Below are 20,016 nucleotides of genomic sequence, written 5' to 3' on the forward strand. Positions count from 1 at the left end.
GGCTTTGTGGTCAGCTCACATCTGCTGCTGTCCATGTGAGATTTAGGGAGCCCTTGAGTTTTTTTCTAGTACCAGGGTTTTAGGGCTGCCGTGTAAAGGGCTGTATCATAGAGCCACATCCCCAACACAAGAATTTGTTTGTAATGTAAGTAGATGTTATATCTTCTAGATATAAATGTTAAAAAAAAAATATTTGAGACGAGGTTTCACTATGTAGACCTGCCTGCCCTAGAACTTGATTTTTAGATCAGGCTAGTTTCAAACTCACAGAGACCCATCTAACTCTGCTCCCTACCCACAAGTGCTAGGATTAATATGTGTGTCCTCTCACACCTAGCTGCTTTTTACACGTTTTTAAACTATATTTATTTTATTTATTTTATTTTTAATTGTGTGTGTGTGTGTGTGTGTGTGTGTGTGTGTGTGTGTGTGAGGGCCAGTCCTATGGAGCCCACTTAGAGTGGAGTTGCAGGAGGTTGTGAACTGACTGGTGTGGGTGCTGGGAACTGAACTCAGGTCCTCTGCAAGAGCAGGTGGCACTCATTCTCCTAACATCATAGATTTTACAGACTTTTGCATTCTAATATTAAATCAACCTTGTATTCCTGGATTAATAAATCCCAGTACACTCCACCCTTAGCATATTGCTCCAGTTTGTCAAAATTTTGTATGGATTATTCCAGCATCCACAAGGCATTGGCTTGTGCTTTCGGTTTTTAATACTGTATGTCATTTTGGTATCAATATTGTACTATTTACATAACTGAATTAGAACGTATATATGTCCCTTTGAACTCTAGAGGAATAAGAATTACACAAAATTATTTGTTTCCAATGCAGTTTTAACAATTTATCTACAGGCTACTGAACTTAGCTCTTCTTCTATACTATATTTTTTAAAATCTATGTGCACATGTACGTGTGTGCATATATGTGAGTGTGCATATTTGTGTGTAAGTGTATTTATGTGTGTACATATGTGAATGTGGGGGGCTGTATTTGTGTGTGCCTGGGGAGAGGGTGGGTATGTATGTATGAGTGTGTTGTGTGGGTGTGTATGTGTGTGCATGTGTATGTGTATGTGATATGTATGAGTGTGTGTAAATGTGTATATGCATGAGTGTGTAAATGTATATGTATGTGTGTGCATGTGTGAGTGTGTATGCATGTGTGTGTGTATGTGTGTACGAGGGGGGTACACACAGGCACATGTCTGTCTGTCTGTCTGTCTGTCTGACTGACTGACTGACTGCAGGTGCTCAGAGTCAGAGAAGTCAGAACTAGAGCTTGAGTTCCGGACAGTTGTGACCTGATGTAGGTGTTGGGAATTGAACTCAGATCCACCACAAGAGTAGTGTGTGCTCCTAACAGATGAACAATATCCCCAGCCCCCCTCCTAGAACATTAAACTCGTGTTATCAATATAAAGGGCTATGTGGCTATTTGGAGTCCCAGTTTTTTCTTGTATCTATTCTGATAACATCTCTAAGGAATTGCCTGGTTTAAAGAAACTCTTCAAAATGTGTCTGCATAGATGGTGTCATACTCCCTCACACCATTGATCAACCAGGACCCTTCACTGGGTCCTCCCAGCAACGAGGCATCTCATGGAGAGCAATGCCAGTCTGCCATGTGCTTGTGCCTCAGAGTTGAGAGGAACTTCAAGCCACCCTCTGCAGGCTAAACTCTTCTTTTGCAACATTATTAATATGGGACATGCTACAGTGTGTGTGTGTGCGTGTGTGTGTGTGTCTGTGTATCTGTGTGTGAGTGTGTGTTTGTATGTGTCTGTGTGTGAGTGTATGTGTCTGTATGTGTCTTTGTGTGAGCGTATGTGTCTGTATGTATCTGTGTGTGAGTGTGTGTGTTTGTATGTGTCTGTGTGTGAGTGTGTGTGTCTGTATGTGTCTGTGTGTGTGTTTGTATGTGTCTGTGTGTGTGAGTGTGTGTCTGTATGTGTCTATGTGTGAGCGTGTGTGTGAGTGTGTGTGTCTGTATGTGTCTGTGTGTGAGTGTGTGTGTGTGTGTGTGTGTGTGTGTGTAGGTCAGAGGATGGATTGTAGGAACCCCTTCTTGCCTTCCACTAGGTGGGCTGGGGAATTGAACTACAGTGAACTTGGTGGCAAGGTCCTTAATCTGCTGAGCCACCTCACTAGCTCTCAGGCCTGAATTTTCTCGCAAAGGAAAGCAATGTCAGCTCACATATCTCTCTGTGCCCCAGCAGGGAGAGACAGGTGCCTGAATTTCCAGACAATTTGGGGGATATTGTAGAATATTTTGGAACAAGATTACGTTCCTGATAGGGGCTGTCATATGTGGAATGAGATACATAATCTTTAAATTTTCTGAATGTATAAAACACATGCTTAACAGATACAATCCATGCATAGGGCTCTGGCTGAGGGAAAAGTAAAACAAGGTTAGCTGTGCGGAGAGAGCCAAAGCTCAGAAGTATGTAACACGGGGGCCTTGCGGTTGGTCCTCCGCACAGGCACTGCCATAAAACACAGATGCTGGCACTACCACACTGTCATGCACAGAGGACTCCGTGAGAAAGGTAAAGGAGTGCCCAGACACCAAACTTTGGGTGACTGAAGCCCAAGATGGAGATGACTGAGTATGATTAGAAGGTAAAACTTCCCCTCATCGCGTTCAGAGACACTGAGGGAGCTCTGAAGAGAGAGCTTGCTCTCAGGTGCACGTGGGAGCCCAGCACAGTCCAGAGCAGCCTGGATACAGACAACTAAGGACACCTGGCCTCACCAGGTCAAAGGGATGGACCCAAGGAGCAGTGGGAAGGTTCTGGGGAGGAACAAAACATGACAAAGAAGGAACTCCCCAACACGAGAGTATCTCTCCAGGCACACAGGAAGGAAAGGGCCTTCCTGGAACACTCTTACCATACCTTGTCCTGTTGATGCTGGACTAAAAATGGAGTTAGAAAAAAGGAGAGACTTGAAGAGGTGCTGTGCAACAGAAGGCATGAACAGTCGGCCCTGGGCATGAGCCAGTCACTGAACCCCCACAAGGACAACATAGTGCCTCAACACACACCTGTGACGTCCAGGCGGAAGGAGACCTTCTGTCCCCCGGCCTCACAGCTGTACTCCCCAGCATCCGCCTTGCCCGCCTGCTGCACCACCAGCCTCCTGGAGCAGCCTGAGGCCTCCACGCGCACCTTCGAGCTGGAGCTCAGCTTCTTCCCATCCTTGAACCATGTCACCTCAGTCTGGGCCTGGGCCACCTCGCAGCTCAGTGTGGCACTGGCCCCAGCCTCTGCCTTCACCTCGCTGCGTGCCTGCTGCTCCTTGGCAAATACCAGCTTGGGCTCTGAGGACAGATAGATGCACAAAGTTAGGTATATCATTGATCGGGAAGGCCACGCCAGTGAGAGAGAGCATTGGATGGTGCGGTGGGAGGCAGGACATTGTCTAGGTTTTTCACTGGCTGATCCCAGGAGAAGCCACCATCCCTCTCAGCACAAAACCACAATATGTCTTTGAGTTTTCAAAAACCCCACCATTTCTAGTGAGCCCTCTGCCCTGTGCTTGCAGATCAGATGTAAGATCTCAGCTACTGCTCCAGCACCGTGACTGTCTGTCTGCCGCTGTGCTCCCTCCATGGCGACCACAGACTAATCCTCTGGGATTGTGAGCCCCAAAATTAAATGCTCTCTTTTACCAGTTGCCTTGGTCATGGTGTCTTTTCGCAGCAACAGTAACTAAGACACTCTCCTTCTGAACGCCTATGTACTCTTAGTACCTGCTAACCATTCTTGCATTGAGAAACTGTTGTCTTACTGTATTAAACTGGATTAGATTTGGTCTAGAGTGGTTTTTTTTAATCCACTCTAATGTATCTTGAAGTGATCAGACTATAAATTACTCTTGTGACAAGTCCCCAGGTTCCTTAATAGGGTCAGACAAGAGAAACCCCAGCTAAGCAGACAGACTGTCTCTACCTCACTTCCCTTTTCTGTAGGCCACTGCCTCTTCTCTGGCTGTAAACACAGCCTGCCCATGTTCTGGGGCAGAGACATCCCTGAACTAAATTCTAGAATCACAAATAAGATTCGCAAAACTAGATTGGCTGTGATCCTTCCCCACCACCCTACCACCACCTCCCTTGTTTTTATATGCGTATGGGTGTTTTGCCTGCGTGTATATCTGGGCACCACATGCATGCAGTGCACACAGAGGCCACAAGAGGGCACCATATACCACTTCCAGATAATTGTGAGCTGCCCTGTGGGTGCTAGGAACTGAACGTGGGTCCTTGGAAGAGCAGCCAGTGCTCCCAACCATCTCTCCCACCCTTGCTATCATGTCTTACTAAAGGCGTACAATACCCCCATGGTGGTCTTGTATAACTGCTTACCACCAGCTCTCCTCCCAGCAGTGCTGGCTGTAGCTGGCCTGAGAAACTCGATGTCATTTTCAACCTGTCCCACAGCAATTGTCCCATCCTGAAGACAACTAGACACCTTAAACCCCATTTCATTTCTATCCATCCCTGTAGAGATTGACATCTCTCAAGAACGTTTAGTGATCTACCACACGGAGTCTCTCCCCGCCTGAGGCTGGCATTATAAACATGGTACTTCTGAAGACACTTTAAAGCTTTTAAACTCACTTTGCAAGATGCTCACTGCCGGCATACAGTGAAGAATGGCCTTTTCATTGGTCTTCATATGTGGGCCTTTCTCTATCCATGTATCTTTTGAAGAAATCTCATCATCTGTGAATCCGTTGGGGTGGGTTTTCCCCCTAACCTTTGTGTGTTTTTTTGGATGTCCTTCCTGGTTGCTAAAGGATGTGGGGACAGCTGGTGACAGCTGGTCTCTTTATGCTGTGTCTGACCTTGGAGCAAAGTAAGCCAGTCCTCAATTTGCATACCGTGCTGCTTACCAAGCCATGAACGAATTTATTTAATGACGTTTGTTACACATTTTATGACATGGCTGGTGGTAAATTTTGTCAAATACTTCTTTTTAATTTACATCGCTGAGGCTTATCCTTTTTTTTTTTTTTCTTTTGAGATAATTTCAGTTCTCGGTCAATCGGATAAGGTCAGGCTGAATACTCACTATCTACTCTTCAGGATCGCTGGTCCTGAGTGGTGATTTTCCTCACAGGGGATGATCTCGTGCATATGCCCCTGAGTTCATCTCATTAGTATTGTATTTCACAGACTGTCCTTGATACCCAGAATAGGTTGACCAAAAATATGAATTCTTACATGAGTTCTTTAGTGTGCTATGCTACCTACATACACAGAACTGAAGGCTTGCCTCCTTTTCAGTCTCCAAAGGGATAGTTTTTTGTGTTGTTGTAAGTCTTTTAAAATTTCACCTTCCACCAGTGTTGTCGATACAATAGACAGCTAAAAATGTTCTCTACATGTTGACTTCGGGGTTTGTTTATATATATATATATATATATATATATATATATATATATATATGTGTGTGTGTGTGTATATATGTATATATATTATCTATGCTTTAACTGAAAGTCGGAGCTGTGTATTATGTTAATGCTGTATTAGAATCCAGCTGCCACTCAGGCCATTGTGCCCACAGCAGCAGCCTTCCCCTCCCAGAGACACTGGCAGGCTCCCGACCGAGATGCTGCCATGAGCCTCTAGCCAAGAGACTCCCAGGCAGGCTTTCCCTGCCTGGGGAAGTGAGTTTACATCACAGTGGCTGTTGGTGGCCATGCCCTCTGCCCCCCAGCCCCTTTCCTGACTCACCCGACTGCAGAGTCCTGCTCTAAAACCTCTTGTCCTCAGAGAACTGAAAGCAGAGACTCCCGGTCAGCCATGTGGACCCTGATTCCTCCTCTGAGCACCCGCCATGCTGTCTCTGGTAGTATAGTCTGAACTCTCTTCAGAGCACCTGCCATGCTGTTTTCTGTTTGTCCATCTGTCCACAGTGTTAAAGTAAGTCCTAATGCCTCAGAGAACAGTTTCTGTCTCGGTGTCCTCTAGTGTACCTGACACCTTCCAGACTCGTGTATAGAGCATGATGTGACATCCTGATGTGTGCTACAGCAAGGAACAATTGAGTTGTTTAACAATTAACATTTTTGTGTAAACGTTTCAGCTGTTTTCAAGCACAAGGCGCATTACTATTGCTAGAGTCACATGACTCGTTTCTCCTGTCCTGTGCTGGGAGGTGGAGTGGTGGCTCATGTGATGAAAGTTTGATCCTTGGTGTGCAGATACTGAGGTCCAAGGGCCTCAAAGAGGTGAGCCTGGCTCACTGGGTCCTGGGGATCAGATTAACACCATCGGACTTGGTGTCGAGAAACTTTGCCCTCTAGTTCATCTCACTGGTTCCTTTTCTTTTCTTTTTTCTTTTTTCTTTCTCTTTTTCTTTTTTTTTTTTGACCAACAAATAATAATTCATAGGGCACAATGTAATCTTTCAATAACCTGCTTCCATCATAATCAAAACATGTTGATCAATATATCTACTGCACCAACTATTTATCATGTCTTGTGGTGAGAACATTTTAAAGACTCTCAGCTGTTTGGAATTATTAATTATTAATATTATCATATTATTGTCAGGTAGAATCATCTTACTGTGCAATAAAGCACCAGAACTAATAATTACCTTCTAGAATCTTTGGTATGATCTATCCACAGCCCTTGTACTAACGCCCTCTTCTGTAGTAAATTACCTTTGGGGTTTTGTCTGTCTTTAGATCGGTTTATTACGTGCATGTACGCCTGCGTGCCAGAAGAGGGCGCCAGATCTCACTGCAGAAGGTCATGAGCCACCCGTGGTTGCTTGGATTTGAACTCAGGACCTCTGGAAGAGCAGTCAGTGTTCTTAACCACTGAGCCATCTCTCCAGCCCTGATAAACTATTTTTTATAATTATAAGAATATTATAATTATATAATTATCATTATATAATTTTATAATTATTATAAAATATTATAATTATATTTCAAAAAAACGCTATAACCTTTCAAAGTCTCTGCTCCTTTTTGTGTCACTTATGCAACTTCTAGAAAATAGCTGGATATTTTTATTTTTTTTTAATTTTTCATATTTTCTGAAAATAAAATTTAAAGCTCATTCTTTCCTTTTTTTTTTTTTTTTGTCTTGTTTTGTTTTGTTTTGTGGGCATGTTTATTCAGAAACCATTTCCTGCTGACGAGATACTGGACATGTTATCTAGAAACACCCAGAGGTCACTGTAAGAGGAGACTCCTCAGTGAAGGGAGACAAACGCACATCTCAGATTTCTAATGAGTTGGGGAGGTGCAGACAGGTGAACTCCTAAGGACCCTGTGGACAGAGAACCCCACGGCAGGAACTCACCTTGTCTCTCAAGGGCAGAAAAAAAAAACCCAAATGCTGCATCTCCCTCTTTTTCCAAATGATGCTCCAAGGAGAACACTCTTACTGACCAGTTTCCTAACCGGCCTTTAGAATATAAGACTCGGGGTTGGGGATTTAGCTCAGTGGTAGAGCGCTTGCCTAGGAAGCGCAAGGCCCTGGGTTCGGTCCCCAGCTCCGAAAAAATGAACCAAAAAAAAAAAAAACATAGAATATAAGACTCTGCCCACGGAAAGCTGTCTACAGCAGGACACCCACAAGCCCTCTGCTCTTCCGTTACCCACACAGATGCCGCAATACGATGTGTGTACACTTAAGTACACACAGAGACCTTTACATCTCAGAAATCAGGAAAGAGGAATCAGGTACTGGCACCTGAAACTATATAAGCCAGCTTTTGCTGCAAGAAAGTCCAATTATGATTAGGGGATAAAACTTTCCCTAGTTGTCTTTAAATTGAACAGAAATTTTCCTGTGAACAAGAATATTCATTCTGGATTAGGGCATACAGGACCTGCAGACACTTGGGCATCCACAGAGTTCCAAGAGACGGATCTCGTTTACCCCCATCCTAAACACCAGGAAAAGCCAGAAATATCCCTGAGCACCAGACGGCAAAGCAGAGGATGCCCTAGATGTTTTTGGATGGTAAATGCTACCACATAAGAACTAGGACTCAGCTCTCCTGACTTATTCATATCGGCTTCTGCTCACTCAGCCCAAGCCATGGATGAGAAAACAGAATATGAAAGATTTAAGGCTCTCAGAGGGCAAGTCCCCTGCAGTAGTGCCAGGGTCCCTCAAATTATTAGTCAGTATAAGCATCTCATCCAGATGAGTAACATTAGTGCCCTCAAACAACTGACCTGTGACGTCCAGACGGAAGGAGACCTTCTGTCCCCCGGCCTCGCAGCTGTACTCCCCAGCATCCGCCTTGCCCGCCTGCTGCACCACCAGCCTCCTGGAGCAGCCCGAGGCCTCCACTCGCACCTTGGAGCTGGAGCTCAGCTTCTTCCCGTCCTTGAACCATGTCACCTCAGTCTGGGCCTGGGCCACCTCGCAGCTCAGTGTGGCACTGGCCCCGGCCTCTGCCTTCACCTCGCTGCGTGCCTGCTGCTCCTTGGCAAACACCACCTTGGGCTCTGGGGACAGACAAGGACACACAGGATCAGGAAGGCCACACAGAGAAAGGATCTGGATTGGTGGCTGGGTGGTAAAATATCCCCCATGCTCTGTAGTGGCTGTGCCCAGGAAAAGCCCCAGTATCTCTTGGGACAAAACCAGTTCATCCACAAATTCAGGGGCAGCCCCAGCATGTTAGTTCCACTGCAGGCGACGACACCCATATGGCTAATGTGCTCATGACCTACTCAGGAAACTGCTATGACCCTGGAGCCATAAGAAAGCTGTAACCATCGCCACAGTCCTGCTTTACCCTCACTTTGACATCTCTAACCACCTGCACTTGGCTCTTCAGGTAGGAAGAGGACAGCCAATATGATTTTATTGTCCTGGGTTCCATGTACCTCACAAGTCACTGGCTCTGGGGAGACTGAGGGCAGATCTGCTTATACACTGTTCTGAGCTCACGCGCTAACTATTTAGATCTCATTGTTGCTTTAGGTCTCACTTTAGATTTTGAAGCATCTTGGTATCTGGTATAGCAAGCGACCCCACATAGACCTTTGACTGACTTGACTCAATATTTTCCCACTTGGACAGAAGCCTCCCTTGCTACATCTGAACCAAGAGTGATCACCTGCAGGTCTTCCCGATGGTGTGCACTTAGTTTGTCTTGTTCACGGTCACTTCAGAATGTTTAATTTTCACAAAGCATGCCGGCCTACCTTGTAGGACTCGGGACTGGTAAGGCGATGCTTTTGATGTAAGTGTAAATCTAAAATCGTCACCTCCTGTGCCAACCTGTGCACTGCCTGTGGTCTAGAAATCGTTCTCAAGTCCTGCACTAGTAATGATTTTGGCATAAAAGGGCAGCACAAAACAGCACCACCAAAGGACCATAACTCCTCAATTACTGAGTTCGAAGACACCAAAACGGCTGAAATGCTAGACAAATAATTTAATCTACCCGTAAAGATAGTCGATGAGTTCAGGGAGGAAACAAACAAGCAAATGGATAAGGCAAGGAAATCGGTTCAGGATACAAATAAATATGCAACACAGAAGAGATGGCCAGCAACGTGCCTGAGGAACTGAGCAAGGGCATCGAGATCTTGAAATACGTACATATATACATTCATACAAGCTTACATGCATACATAATGTGTGTGATAGAAATGAAAAATTCAATTAATAAAATCTGAAGTGCACAGGGAAGCACCACGAGTAGGCTAATCAAGCACACGAACGTCTATCACGGGTGGAGGAAACCAGGGAAGGCCACAACCAGACAGCAGTAAAGAGAAGAAAAGCAGCATGCTCACAACGTCCAAGAGCTCTGTGATGTGGTCAAGAGACCAAGCCTATGAGTCTATGTGGCAGGAAAAGATGAGATACAAACTAACGGTGTAGAAAATGAAGTCAATGAAATTATAGGTTAAAAAAAAAAGCCTCCCCAACTAAAAAGACGTGAACATCAGAACATGGGCATTTACAGCCCCAAATGGACGTGACCGGAGAGCCTTCCCTGTGATGTATGATAAGGAACGTGCTAAAACTCAACAAAGGCACCATGGTAAAGGCTGTAAGGGAAGCAGTAAGATGGCTCAGCAGATAAAGGGCTTCCTGCCAAGCTTGGCAGCCTGAGTTCAAGACCCAGAACCTGCTTGGAGGAGAAAACTGACTCTTGCAAGATGACTCTGACCTCCTCGACACGTCTGTACCGTGCGCTTGCACACACAGCTTTAAAATATAATAACTTCTGGAAAGGCAAAGCCACTCGAATAACCTCAGACATCTCGGGGGAAAGCCCCATCCCTAGGAAAACAGGGGGTTGTATATTCCATGCTCTGGAGGAAAACTGAGCCATAAGAGTTATTACAGCAACATTATCTCTTAAAATCAACAGAAATAAAGACAGCTCAAGAGAAACCAAGTAAGATAACTCATGACATCCAAGACAACACTCTCTTAAGACTCTCATAGGAGTCCTAAATACTGAGGAAAAGAGTCTTTCAGTAGAGTGAGGAGTAATACATCCCATGAGAAGAGTGGATGAACAAAGGAGACTTAGAAGGGATTCAGTCAGGGTTGGGGATTTAGCTCAGTGGTAGAGCGCTTGCCTAGCAAGCACAAGGCCCTGGGTTCAGTCCCCAGCTCAAAAAAAAAAAAAAAAAAGAAGGAATTCAGACATGACCAATCCTGTAAATGAGTAAACCTCAGTAACAAAAACAGGGAAGGGGGAAGAGAGCCAAGAGTCAGGCGAGAAGACTCAGAAGTTAAGAGCAGAAGACCGGGGCTCAATTTCCAGCACCCCATGTGGCAGCTCACAACTATCTGTCACTCCAGTTCCAGGGGATCTGATGCCCACTTCAGGCCTCTGTGAGCGCTGCATACATGCAATGTGCACACGTGCGTGCAAACACTCGTACACATAATATGAAAATAAATCTTAAGGGCTGGAGAGATGGCTCAGCGGTTAAGAGCACTGACTGCTCTGCCAGAGGTTCTGAGTTCAATTCCCAGCAACCACATGGTGGCTCACAACCATCTGTAATGGGATCTGACGCCCTCTTCTGGTGTTCATGAAGACAGCTACAGTGTACACATAAAATAAATAAACCTTTAAAAAGACAACTGACTTGCATTTTACAAAAAAAAAAAAAAAACTTAAAAAAATGAATACTAATCCAAATAAAAGAGCCAACCAGGAAAACAATCAATAAAAATGAAAGAAACAGAAAACACCTCTCAATGATAATCCTATGTGTAACTGATCTTCACTCCCTGACAGAGTAGCCTATTGGATTAAAAGATAAGATCCAGGGACTAGAGAGATGGCTCAGTGGTTAGAAGCACCAGATGCTCTTACAGAAGAACCAGGTCCAGCTCCCAGCACATACACGGTGGCGAACAACCATCTATAATTCCAGTAATGGAGAATCTGACACCTTCCTACCTCCACTGGCACCCAGAGCACACCTGGTACACACATTCAATCAAAATGCTCATACGCGTAAAACAAAATAAATTAAATCTAAAATGATTTTAAATATGCTACTAGTTGTTTTAATACTGAGCTCTTGTAGTTTAGTTTAAACACACACACACACACACACACACACACATACACACACACACACACACCCAAGACACACACACAATCACTGGTAAATTGAGATTTGAGAACAGATGGATCAAAAACAAACAAATGAACAATGGGAGCCCAAAGCACAGGGCTCATTAAGGAGAGATCATGGCAAAATTAGTCAGAAAATACAAAGACGTCCACTATGCATTAATAGGAAAGCAATTCATTACATCAAAAAGATGTGATAATTATGAATACATACTCGGATTGTTCCAAAGAACTGACCTGGCACATCCAGGCGGAAGGAGACCTTCTGTCCCCCGGCCTCACAGCTGTACTCTCCAGCATCTGCCTTGCCCGCTTGCTGCACCACCAGCCTCCTGGAGCAGCCCGAGGCCTCCACGCGCACCTTGGAGCTAGAGCTCAACTTCTTCCCGTCCTTGAACCACGTCACCTCAGTCTGGGCCTGGGCCACCTCGCAGCTCAGTGTGGCACTGGCCCCGGCCTCTGCCTTCACCTCGCTGCGTGCCTGCTGCTCCTTGGCAAACACCAGCTTGGGCTCTGAGGACAGAAAAAGACACACATAGAGGGTCAGAGACACTGTCTAGATCAGGAAAGCCACTGACGGAAAGATTGGATGGGGCAGCTCCAGGCAGAACATCACCCAGGCTCTACACTGTGTCCAGGAAAAGCCCCTGGTGCCTTTCAACACAAAACATCAGGTGACTATCCTGTCACCACTGCTGGACCACTCAAGGGGAGACATGGTTATTATAGTCCTCCATGGAGAGGCTGCCGGTCATGACACATGGACCAGTCCCACCGTGGAGATGGAGAGTCTCCCCAACACTTGGTAGGACATGCCTCACGGAGCTAAGAATCCTGACCCTCCATACCTTTTCCTTCTCTGAGTAAATGTCATCTGTGGCACCTTTAGGGAGCTCCTGGGCCATCTATGACCCTCTGCTGTGTATCTCACTGATGTCTTCCGCCATGAATGTTTGCCTTCCTCTGTACAGCCCGCTTTTGAAGGGGACCTACTGTTGGTAGTACTGTTTACTCTTCATATTTATTTCAGGAGTCTGTTTACATATTACAGCACTTATCCTCTCTTGTATGTATGGCCTGCGGGTCTGATCCGAGTTACAGATGCCTAGATGTGGCTTGTATCCTGACGTTTACGTGTCGCAAGTTTGATCCTCACATCCTGGTGCTGTGGTGAAAAGCGTTTTACAAGGCAGAAAATTAGGGGACCTTCTGGACCACGCAGACTCCACTCTCATCAGTTAACGCTGATCTGGAGAAACCGGAGGAGTCTTACAGCAACAGAGTATCTCTCACAAGGGCTGAGTGTCCTCACGCCTGTGTGTTTGACCCTTTCTGTCCATAACAAAGCTCCCTCTATTTCTCTGATGTGCTGTGGAGCTCCTGCACCGGGACTCCAGAACCTTCTCTCTGAACCTTCCACGCAGCAGAGCCATTCGTCCCTAAGTTGTAAGTTACATGGCCTCTGTTGTTTTGCAATAGCTGTTCACAGCCACTACATGTTCTAACGGGTCTGTGTCCCTGTGTAATGTGGCCAAGTGTATCATTTTCCCTCCACTGTGGTTCACGCTCTGCTTTCCTGAAAACTCTTTCCTTATCCTGAGGACTTTAAGCAACATTCACCATAAACCATGTGACTGTGGCTTAACTGGGACCTTAGTGTCTCTAATTCGCCTGGAATTGACCTCTGCGATGGGAACTAGCAGACCACACTTTCTTTTTGTGTGTTTTAACCTCCCAAAAGCTCTCATGAAAAGTCCTTTCTCCCTTTCTCCAGTGAGAAAGACCAGGGGGAAAGGGAGGATTGGGTTTACACACAAGTGTGTTTCAGAACTCAACGCGCTGACCTTGTCTTCTACGTCTATCTGTGCAGCGAGGGCCCAGGATCTAATCACTATGTTGTGTAACAAAGCTAGAGAAGATGTCCATGCTTTCTTTAAGGGCCTGGGATGCTAGGCTGGCAAGGCGGCTCAGCAGGTCAAGCCCTTGCTCTACGAACCAGACAAACGAATTTACCCCTAGAACCTGCAGAAAGCTAAAGGGAGAGGACAGATGACCACGGAGTTGACCTCTGACACGCAGCATGGCATGCCCGCCCACACAGGCAGTAGTAATAACTAATTAAAATACTCTCATGTGGAACTTTCCCCCTACACAGCTCTCAATCAGACCATAAAATGCAGGTGATCTGACTAAGCCTGGAAAATCATCTGAACTGACACAGGCCACAGGCCAGACATAATGTATACAGAGTCTTGAGCACCACACCCCATCAGGGGCCCTGGACAGGTATGTGTTCTGACATAAATAGCTAAGCACAGCTATGTAGAGGCAAAGAAACAGAGGTTGTTAAGGTCTCTCAGTTGACTGGCTCTGAGAGACAAGCCAGGAATTCCTGGCTGACAATCGGAATTCTGATGTAACTCAGCATTTGCGCGCGCGCGCGCGCGCGCGCGCGTGTGTGTGTGTGTGTGTGTGTGTGTGTGTGTGTGTGCGCGCGCGCGCGCGTGTGTATGAAACATGGTGAACAAGATCCTGAAAGCATCCAGTGAACTGTGCCTCAAGTCCACCTCCACGTGACCAGTGTGTCCCAAGAAGCCCTTTGTCTGAACAATTGTGTTTGTGTTTAACCAGCATCCCTCCCAGACACAAGCCTGCACAGTACACTGAGGACAGCCTCCTGTGTCAAGAACAAAATTCTATGGGTTTAAAAAAAAGGGTCGGAATACACCAACACCTACTTTGGCTAATTTTTAAACTCACTTGCAGATTAAGTAAATCCAAGGGCCCCAAATCACAGACACAGCCACAGGCAATGTGCTCCTCCACTGGTGCCAGCACGGGACTCTCAAGTGCCTCTTGGCTTACTGTTCCCTCTGCTTCATCAGTAAACTGGCTAATTCTATAAAGGACCTTTTGACATCTCTGCAGGGCCACTCCCCTCTCCCACATCCCCAGGGATCAGACCGCACTGCTCACAGCATGAAGTGCATTTCCTGATGCAGTTGTAGAGACAGCACTAAACTGCTGTCCCTCCTGCTAGATCCCCTGAGCTCAGCCATAAGTAGCAGAACTAGAAGCAAGAAGGGCTAAAGGGTCAAGTGGAAAGAGGGGAGAGCAATGGCCGGGAAGATGCTTGTCGATAGAGTACATCACACTCTTGCAGAGGGCCCAAGTGTGGTTTTCAGCACCCAAATTGAGCTACTACTCCTGGCTGCCTATAACTCAAGCTCCAGGGGATCCAATGCCCTCTTCTGGACTCCTTGAATACCTGCACTCATGTGCACACATCCACACACATATACACATGGTTTAACAGTAATAATAAAGTCACTCTCTAAAGGGAACAGGACCAGGAGCTGTCTAAGCCATAGCCAGCCTCCAATGTCTCCACACAAGGCTAACTTAGTTCTCTAACACCCACCTGCTACGTCCAGACGGAAGGAGACCTTCTGTCCCCCGGCCTCGCAGCTGTACTCCCCAGCATCCGCCTTGCCCGCCTGCTGCACCACCAGCCTCCTGGAGCAGCCCGAGGCCTCCACGCACACCTTCGAGCTAGAGCTCAGCTTCTTCCCGTCCTTGAACCATGTCACCTCAGTCTGGGCCTGGGCCACCTCGCAGCTCAGTGTGGCACTGGCCCCGGCCTCTGCCTTCACCTCGCTGCGTGCCTGCTGCTCCTTGGCAAACACCACCTTGGGCTCTGGGGGCAGACAGTGATACACAGGGTTAGAGACATTCTCTAGGTCAAGAAGGACACGAGGAAAAGAGGTGGCTTGGGCAGGGAAGGACTACTTTCTCAGTCTTAATGGAACACTAAGACCCTAAGGTTTCCTGCCTCTGCTCAGTTGACCCTGTCAATACTGAGCTGTAGATTTTACCTGTGAGAGACAGCAGATGGCTCTTTGGTTCCTGCATTCATCCCACACTCCTTGTCAGATCTCCATGTCAGTGCTTTGCCAACTGCATGAAACGACCTACAAGCTCACTCCCTTGTGCAGTCTCCACGAAGGTCCCCGTGAGCATGGAACAACTGCTCTCAGTACTATTTGATACGTTTTCTCCAGGAAATTATTTGAAGATTTGGTTGCTATTCCATTTATTCAAAACGCATGAGAATTATTTTCACGCAGTTTACCAGTAACCAGCCTGATTTATCACCATAAAATGTCCTGTTGGATTCTTTTAAAAATAGCATTTCCACGGAGACCTGATAGCATGTTTCTCAATATCTAAACACGGACAGCAGTTCTCTGTGTGTGTTGGGGGGAGACGGGAGTTCTGACAGAGCACGGCTGTCTGAGAGCACTACAGGTCAGTCAGGATTGCAGGCCATTCTGTAAGTCCTCAAGGCCAGTGGCTGGCTGGCTGGCTGGCCAAGGCTTCTCCCTCTGAGGACATGGAGCCCGGCACTAACATTGACAGGAATGTGGGCTGACTGTGCAGGAAACAGGGACACTCACTCCTCAGTGTTCCTGAGTTCAGAGTAGGAACTCTATGGGGATCTCTGATACACCTACCCAAACTGAAAGCAACGAGTCTGGTATTTGCTGTAAACTCTGTTGTGTGGGAGGGGAAGGAGGACTGAGACCATGCACAAGGTCCAGCCTGAGTCCCAGATCTCACACAACAGCAAGATGGTTCTGGGAATGTGCGACTACAGATTACCTCATAGTAACCCCACTCAAGGCTTACAAAACAGACCCCTCCTCCACCTTACGTATTCATCCCCAGCCTGGTTGCAGGGGAGGAGGAAGGCTGGAAGTGTGAGAGATGAAGGCTGGGAGTTAGGGCAACTCATCTGTCAAAGGAATTAGTCAGGCCCGCTCCACTGTGTCATGAGGACAAATAGGTACCTGTGACGTCCAGGCGGAAGGAGACCTTCTGTCCCCCGGCCTCACAGCTGTACTCCCCAGCATCTGCCTTGCCCGCCTGCTGCACCACCAGCCTCCTGGAGCAGCCCGAGGCCTCCACGCGCACCTTGGAGCTAGAGCTCAACTTCTTCCCGTCCTTGAACCACGTCACCTCAGTCTGGGCCTGGGCCACCTCGCAGCTCAGTGTGGCGCTGGCCCCGGCCTCTGCCTTCACCTCACTGCATGCCTGCTGCTCCTTGGCAAACACCAGCTTGGGCTCTGGGGACAGACAAGGACACGGCGAGTCAGAGACACTGCCCAGGCCAGGAAGACCAAATTGGGGGGAAATTCTGATGGTACAGGCACCACTGAAGGGCAGAACATCACCCAGACTCCACACCCACTGTGCCCTGAAGCCAGTGCCCCTCAGTACAGAACCAGATTCACACGCCCTGCCTCTGCTGTGGGGCTGGTCTGGAGAGCATCTCTTCAAAGGCTATGTGCGGTGTCTCCGTGGTGGAGCCCTGACGTTCTTGGGCCCCTTCATTTGCCCTTCAGTGGTATTGGTGTCACAGGCTGACCTGGTTTATACTCCCATTGTACATCTTCAGATTTTTGGAGCTTTTTGTGTATTTGAGTCCTGGCGTCCTACCAGGTCTGTGTATTGTAAATATATTGTCCACATTCTCCCGGTCTGTGTGCCTCAGCTTCTCACTTTGTGTGTGTGTGTGTGTGTGTGTGTGTGTGTGTGTGTGTGTGTGTGTGTTCTGGTTGAACCAATTATTTTCACAATGCAGCACATCTACTGGTTCCTCGTAGCCATGTGCTGGCTACGAAATCATTCACATGGTAACACCCCAGCACCCTCAGCTGTGAACCGTGTTATCTTTCTCTGAGGCCGCCACTCCACACACTGCTGGCTGCAGTCTGTGCTTTGGAGGAGACTTCCAGGGCTAATGCACTTTCCCAGTGTGGAATGCCCTTAGCACCGCATGGGGAAGGTGGGCCTGTCTCTACACCTCACACTTGTACCACAGGAAAGGAGGGACTGTGATGGTGGTCAGCCAAGAGCTGGGAGAGAGGCCACTCTTGCTCTGCTTCTCTCAGTTGTTCACCTGAGAACACACAAGGCTTTTCAATCTGCTTGTCTGTCAGCGTCACGCTCAAACACAGACACATCTTTTTATCTATATTTGGGTTCTGACTAGGAATGCAAGTAAGTCTTCTGTGGTTTCTAGTAGTTTCTTCCGATCTTTGTCACAATCCTTCAGAAACATTTGACCGTTTCTTCGCTGGGCTTTAAATATTATTTTGGGAAGGTTATCAGATTAGAAAACAGATGCTTCTGAAGTTTCTGTAAATACTGTAGAAGTTCATTTCCCAAGCCTCCGCTGCAGTGTCCTCCCCAAGCTGTCGCTGCACCCTTTACCTCGGGGACTTTCTTAACTGATGACTGTAATACCCACTCCTGCTCTCCTACACTTGTCCTGTTGCCGTTTCAACAATGAATCTTTCTCCTGAAGTTGCCATGTTAGCTGCTGCTTCCTGTCGTTCTGTTTTTCACCATAAGGGAGACCTATTGGTTGCGAATAGAATTCATGATAAATTGTATTGGATATTTTTCAGGATATAAAATGGTAATTGGTTTTTAGTTTGTGTGTGTGTGTGTGTGGGTGTGTGTGTGTATGTGTGTGTGTGAGTGTGTGTGTGTGTGTGCGTGCATGTGTGTGTGCGTGCGTGTGTGTGTGTGTGTGTGTGTGTGTGTGTGTGTGTGTGTGTGTGTGATCTCTCTGGGTGCCAGGAATCAGATCCTCAGACTTGGCAACAAGTGCCCTGTGCACTCAGCCATCTCACTGGCTCAGAGAGTGAACATCACAAAATGCTTTCATTCTGTGCTGACTGAGACCTCAGTGGTCTCCCTGTCATCCTGCTCTTCTGTGCCTACCACTGAGCCGACTCCTCACGGTCCTTAAATCCTGCACAGCAGCTTTCTACCAGGCATTCCCTACCCTGGCCTCCAAGTGGCTGTGGCCTTTTAGTTTTGCATATTTTCCTGGTAAGGTATGGTTCCCAGTGTTACATTGTTTTCATGAAATGTCACATTGTTTCCGTTACATGGTCCATCCTTCCTCTTCTTGTTGCCAGGAGAACAAAGTAAAGAATGATTTGTTTCTAGAACTTCTGGGATGATGTTCTGCTGCCCCCCCACCCCACCCCATTAAACCAGCTCTAAAAATACTGTCTCCATTTGGTTCAAGTCACAGAGTTGTTTGAACTTTTCAATTTCTTCTTTTGTCAAATTTTGACATAATTTTCTAGGAATTAGCAAACTGTCACAACTTGCAAATTTTTTAAACCATAAAGTTAGCTCCCATACTCTCCTCAACTAATATCTCACAAAGAAACAGCGGGCTTTTTTGACAGTTGTCCGTGCTCATAATTGACTGTCTAGCTGGCTGTCCTTGCCATGGATACAACAGCAAGTAGAAAATGCATGGGCAGAGCAGAACTTCGTCTGTGGGAATCACAGGCTTCCTTCCTGTCGTCAGTCCCCGGATAACACAGAAGAGCAGCTGGCAGTGCTAACCCTGTACTGGGTACAGTCTACCAGGAGACAAGTGGAGACGTAGAGAGGGGAAGGGCTGTGGTGACTCCACAGTGAAGAGTGCTGTCTGCTCTTGCAGAAGACTCAGGTGCAGATCGAGAACCCACATGGTGGCTCACAACCACCAGGTCCAGGTGATCAGATTCTCTCTTCTGAACAACATGGGCAGCAGGCAGGTACATGGTACACAGAGATACATGCCGGCAAAATGTTTATAATCATGAAATAAATGAATGTGTGTTGGTTTGGGGTTTGGGGTATTGCTTGGTTTTGTTTTTGAGTGAATAGATAGAAGAGGTGGCTCGACAGTTAAGTGCTTAATACTCTACTGAGTTCGAGCAGCTCAAAACTACCTACACCTCCAGCTCCAGGGGATCTGCACGAGCGCACACACGTGCACACACATACACACACATACACACACACACACACACACACACACACACACACACACACTTTTTTAAAATAAAATAAGGGACTGAAGAAATGTCTCAGTGGTTATATCCCTTCCTGCTCTTCCTGAGGACCTGAGCTCCCAGCACCCACACTGGATGATGACAATAGCTGTTATGTCCAGTTCTGGGGGGTCTGAAGACCAGTGACTGTATTCACATGCTTCCACACATAACTAAAAATTAACAATAAAAATAATTTTAAAAACAAATAAAATAGATCTTAAAAGAAGAAATTGTAGGGGTTGGGGATTTAGCTCAGTGGTAGAGCGCTTGCCTAGGAAGCGCAAGGCCCTGGGTTCGGTCCCCAGCTCCGAAAAAAAGAACCAAAAAAAAAAAAGAAGAAGAAGAAGAAGAAATTGTAGAGAGCTTGCGTGCTGCTTTCGTGGAAATGTGGCATCATCCCACATATAGGACTGGCACGCCTAAGGATTTCACATCTGCAGTGGCGACCTGGAACTAACTCTCAGAGACACCAAGGACCCAACACAAATCCAGAGG

General features: G+C 46.8%; 1 protein-coding gene across 28 annotated transcripts in view; it reads right to left on the minus strand.

The window, feature by feature from the left end:
• The window catches only part of Obscn (obscurin, cytoskeletal calmodulin and titin-interacting RhoGEF), a 145,590-nt gene that overhangs the window by 94,953 nt on the left and 30,621 nt on the right, over positions 1 to 20,016 (minus strand). For 24 of the 28 annotated variants that reach the window (XM_063270116.1, XM_063270112.1, XM_063270115.1 and 21 more), the window contains 5 exons: positions 16,462 to 16,737; positions 15,033 to 15,308; positions 11,849 to 12,124; positions 8,220 to 8,495; positions 3,055 to 3,330 (listed from right to left, as the gene is read on the minus strand). In XM_063270116.1, the coding sequence (XP_063126186.1) occupies positions 3,055 to 3,330; positions 8,220 to 8,495; positions 11,849 to 12,124; positions 15,033 to 15,308; positions 16,462 to 16,737 (1,380 nt within the window). The remainder of the gene's footprint in view (positions 1 to 3,054; positions 3,331 to 8,219; positions 8,496 to 11,848; positions 12,125 to 15,032; positions 15,309 to 16,461; positions 16,738 to 20,016) is intronic. The other 4 variants (XM_063270118.1, XM_063270114.1, XM_063270110.1 and 1 more) reach the window with 2 other exon arrangements.

Source organism: Rattus norvegicus, chromosome 10, assembly GCF_036323735.1.
Source record: "Rattus norvegicus strain BN/NHsdMcwi chromosome 10, GRCr8, whole genome shotgun sequence".
Classification (NCBI taxonomy): Eukaryota; Metazoa; Chordata; class Mammalia; order Rodentia; family Muridae; genus Rattus; species Rattus norvegicus.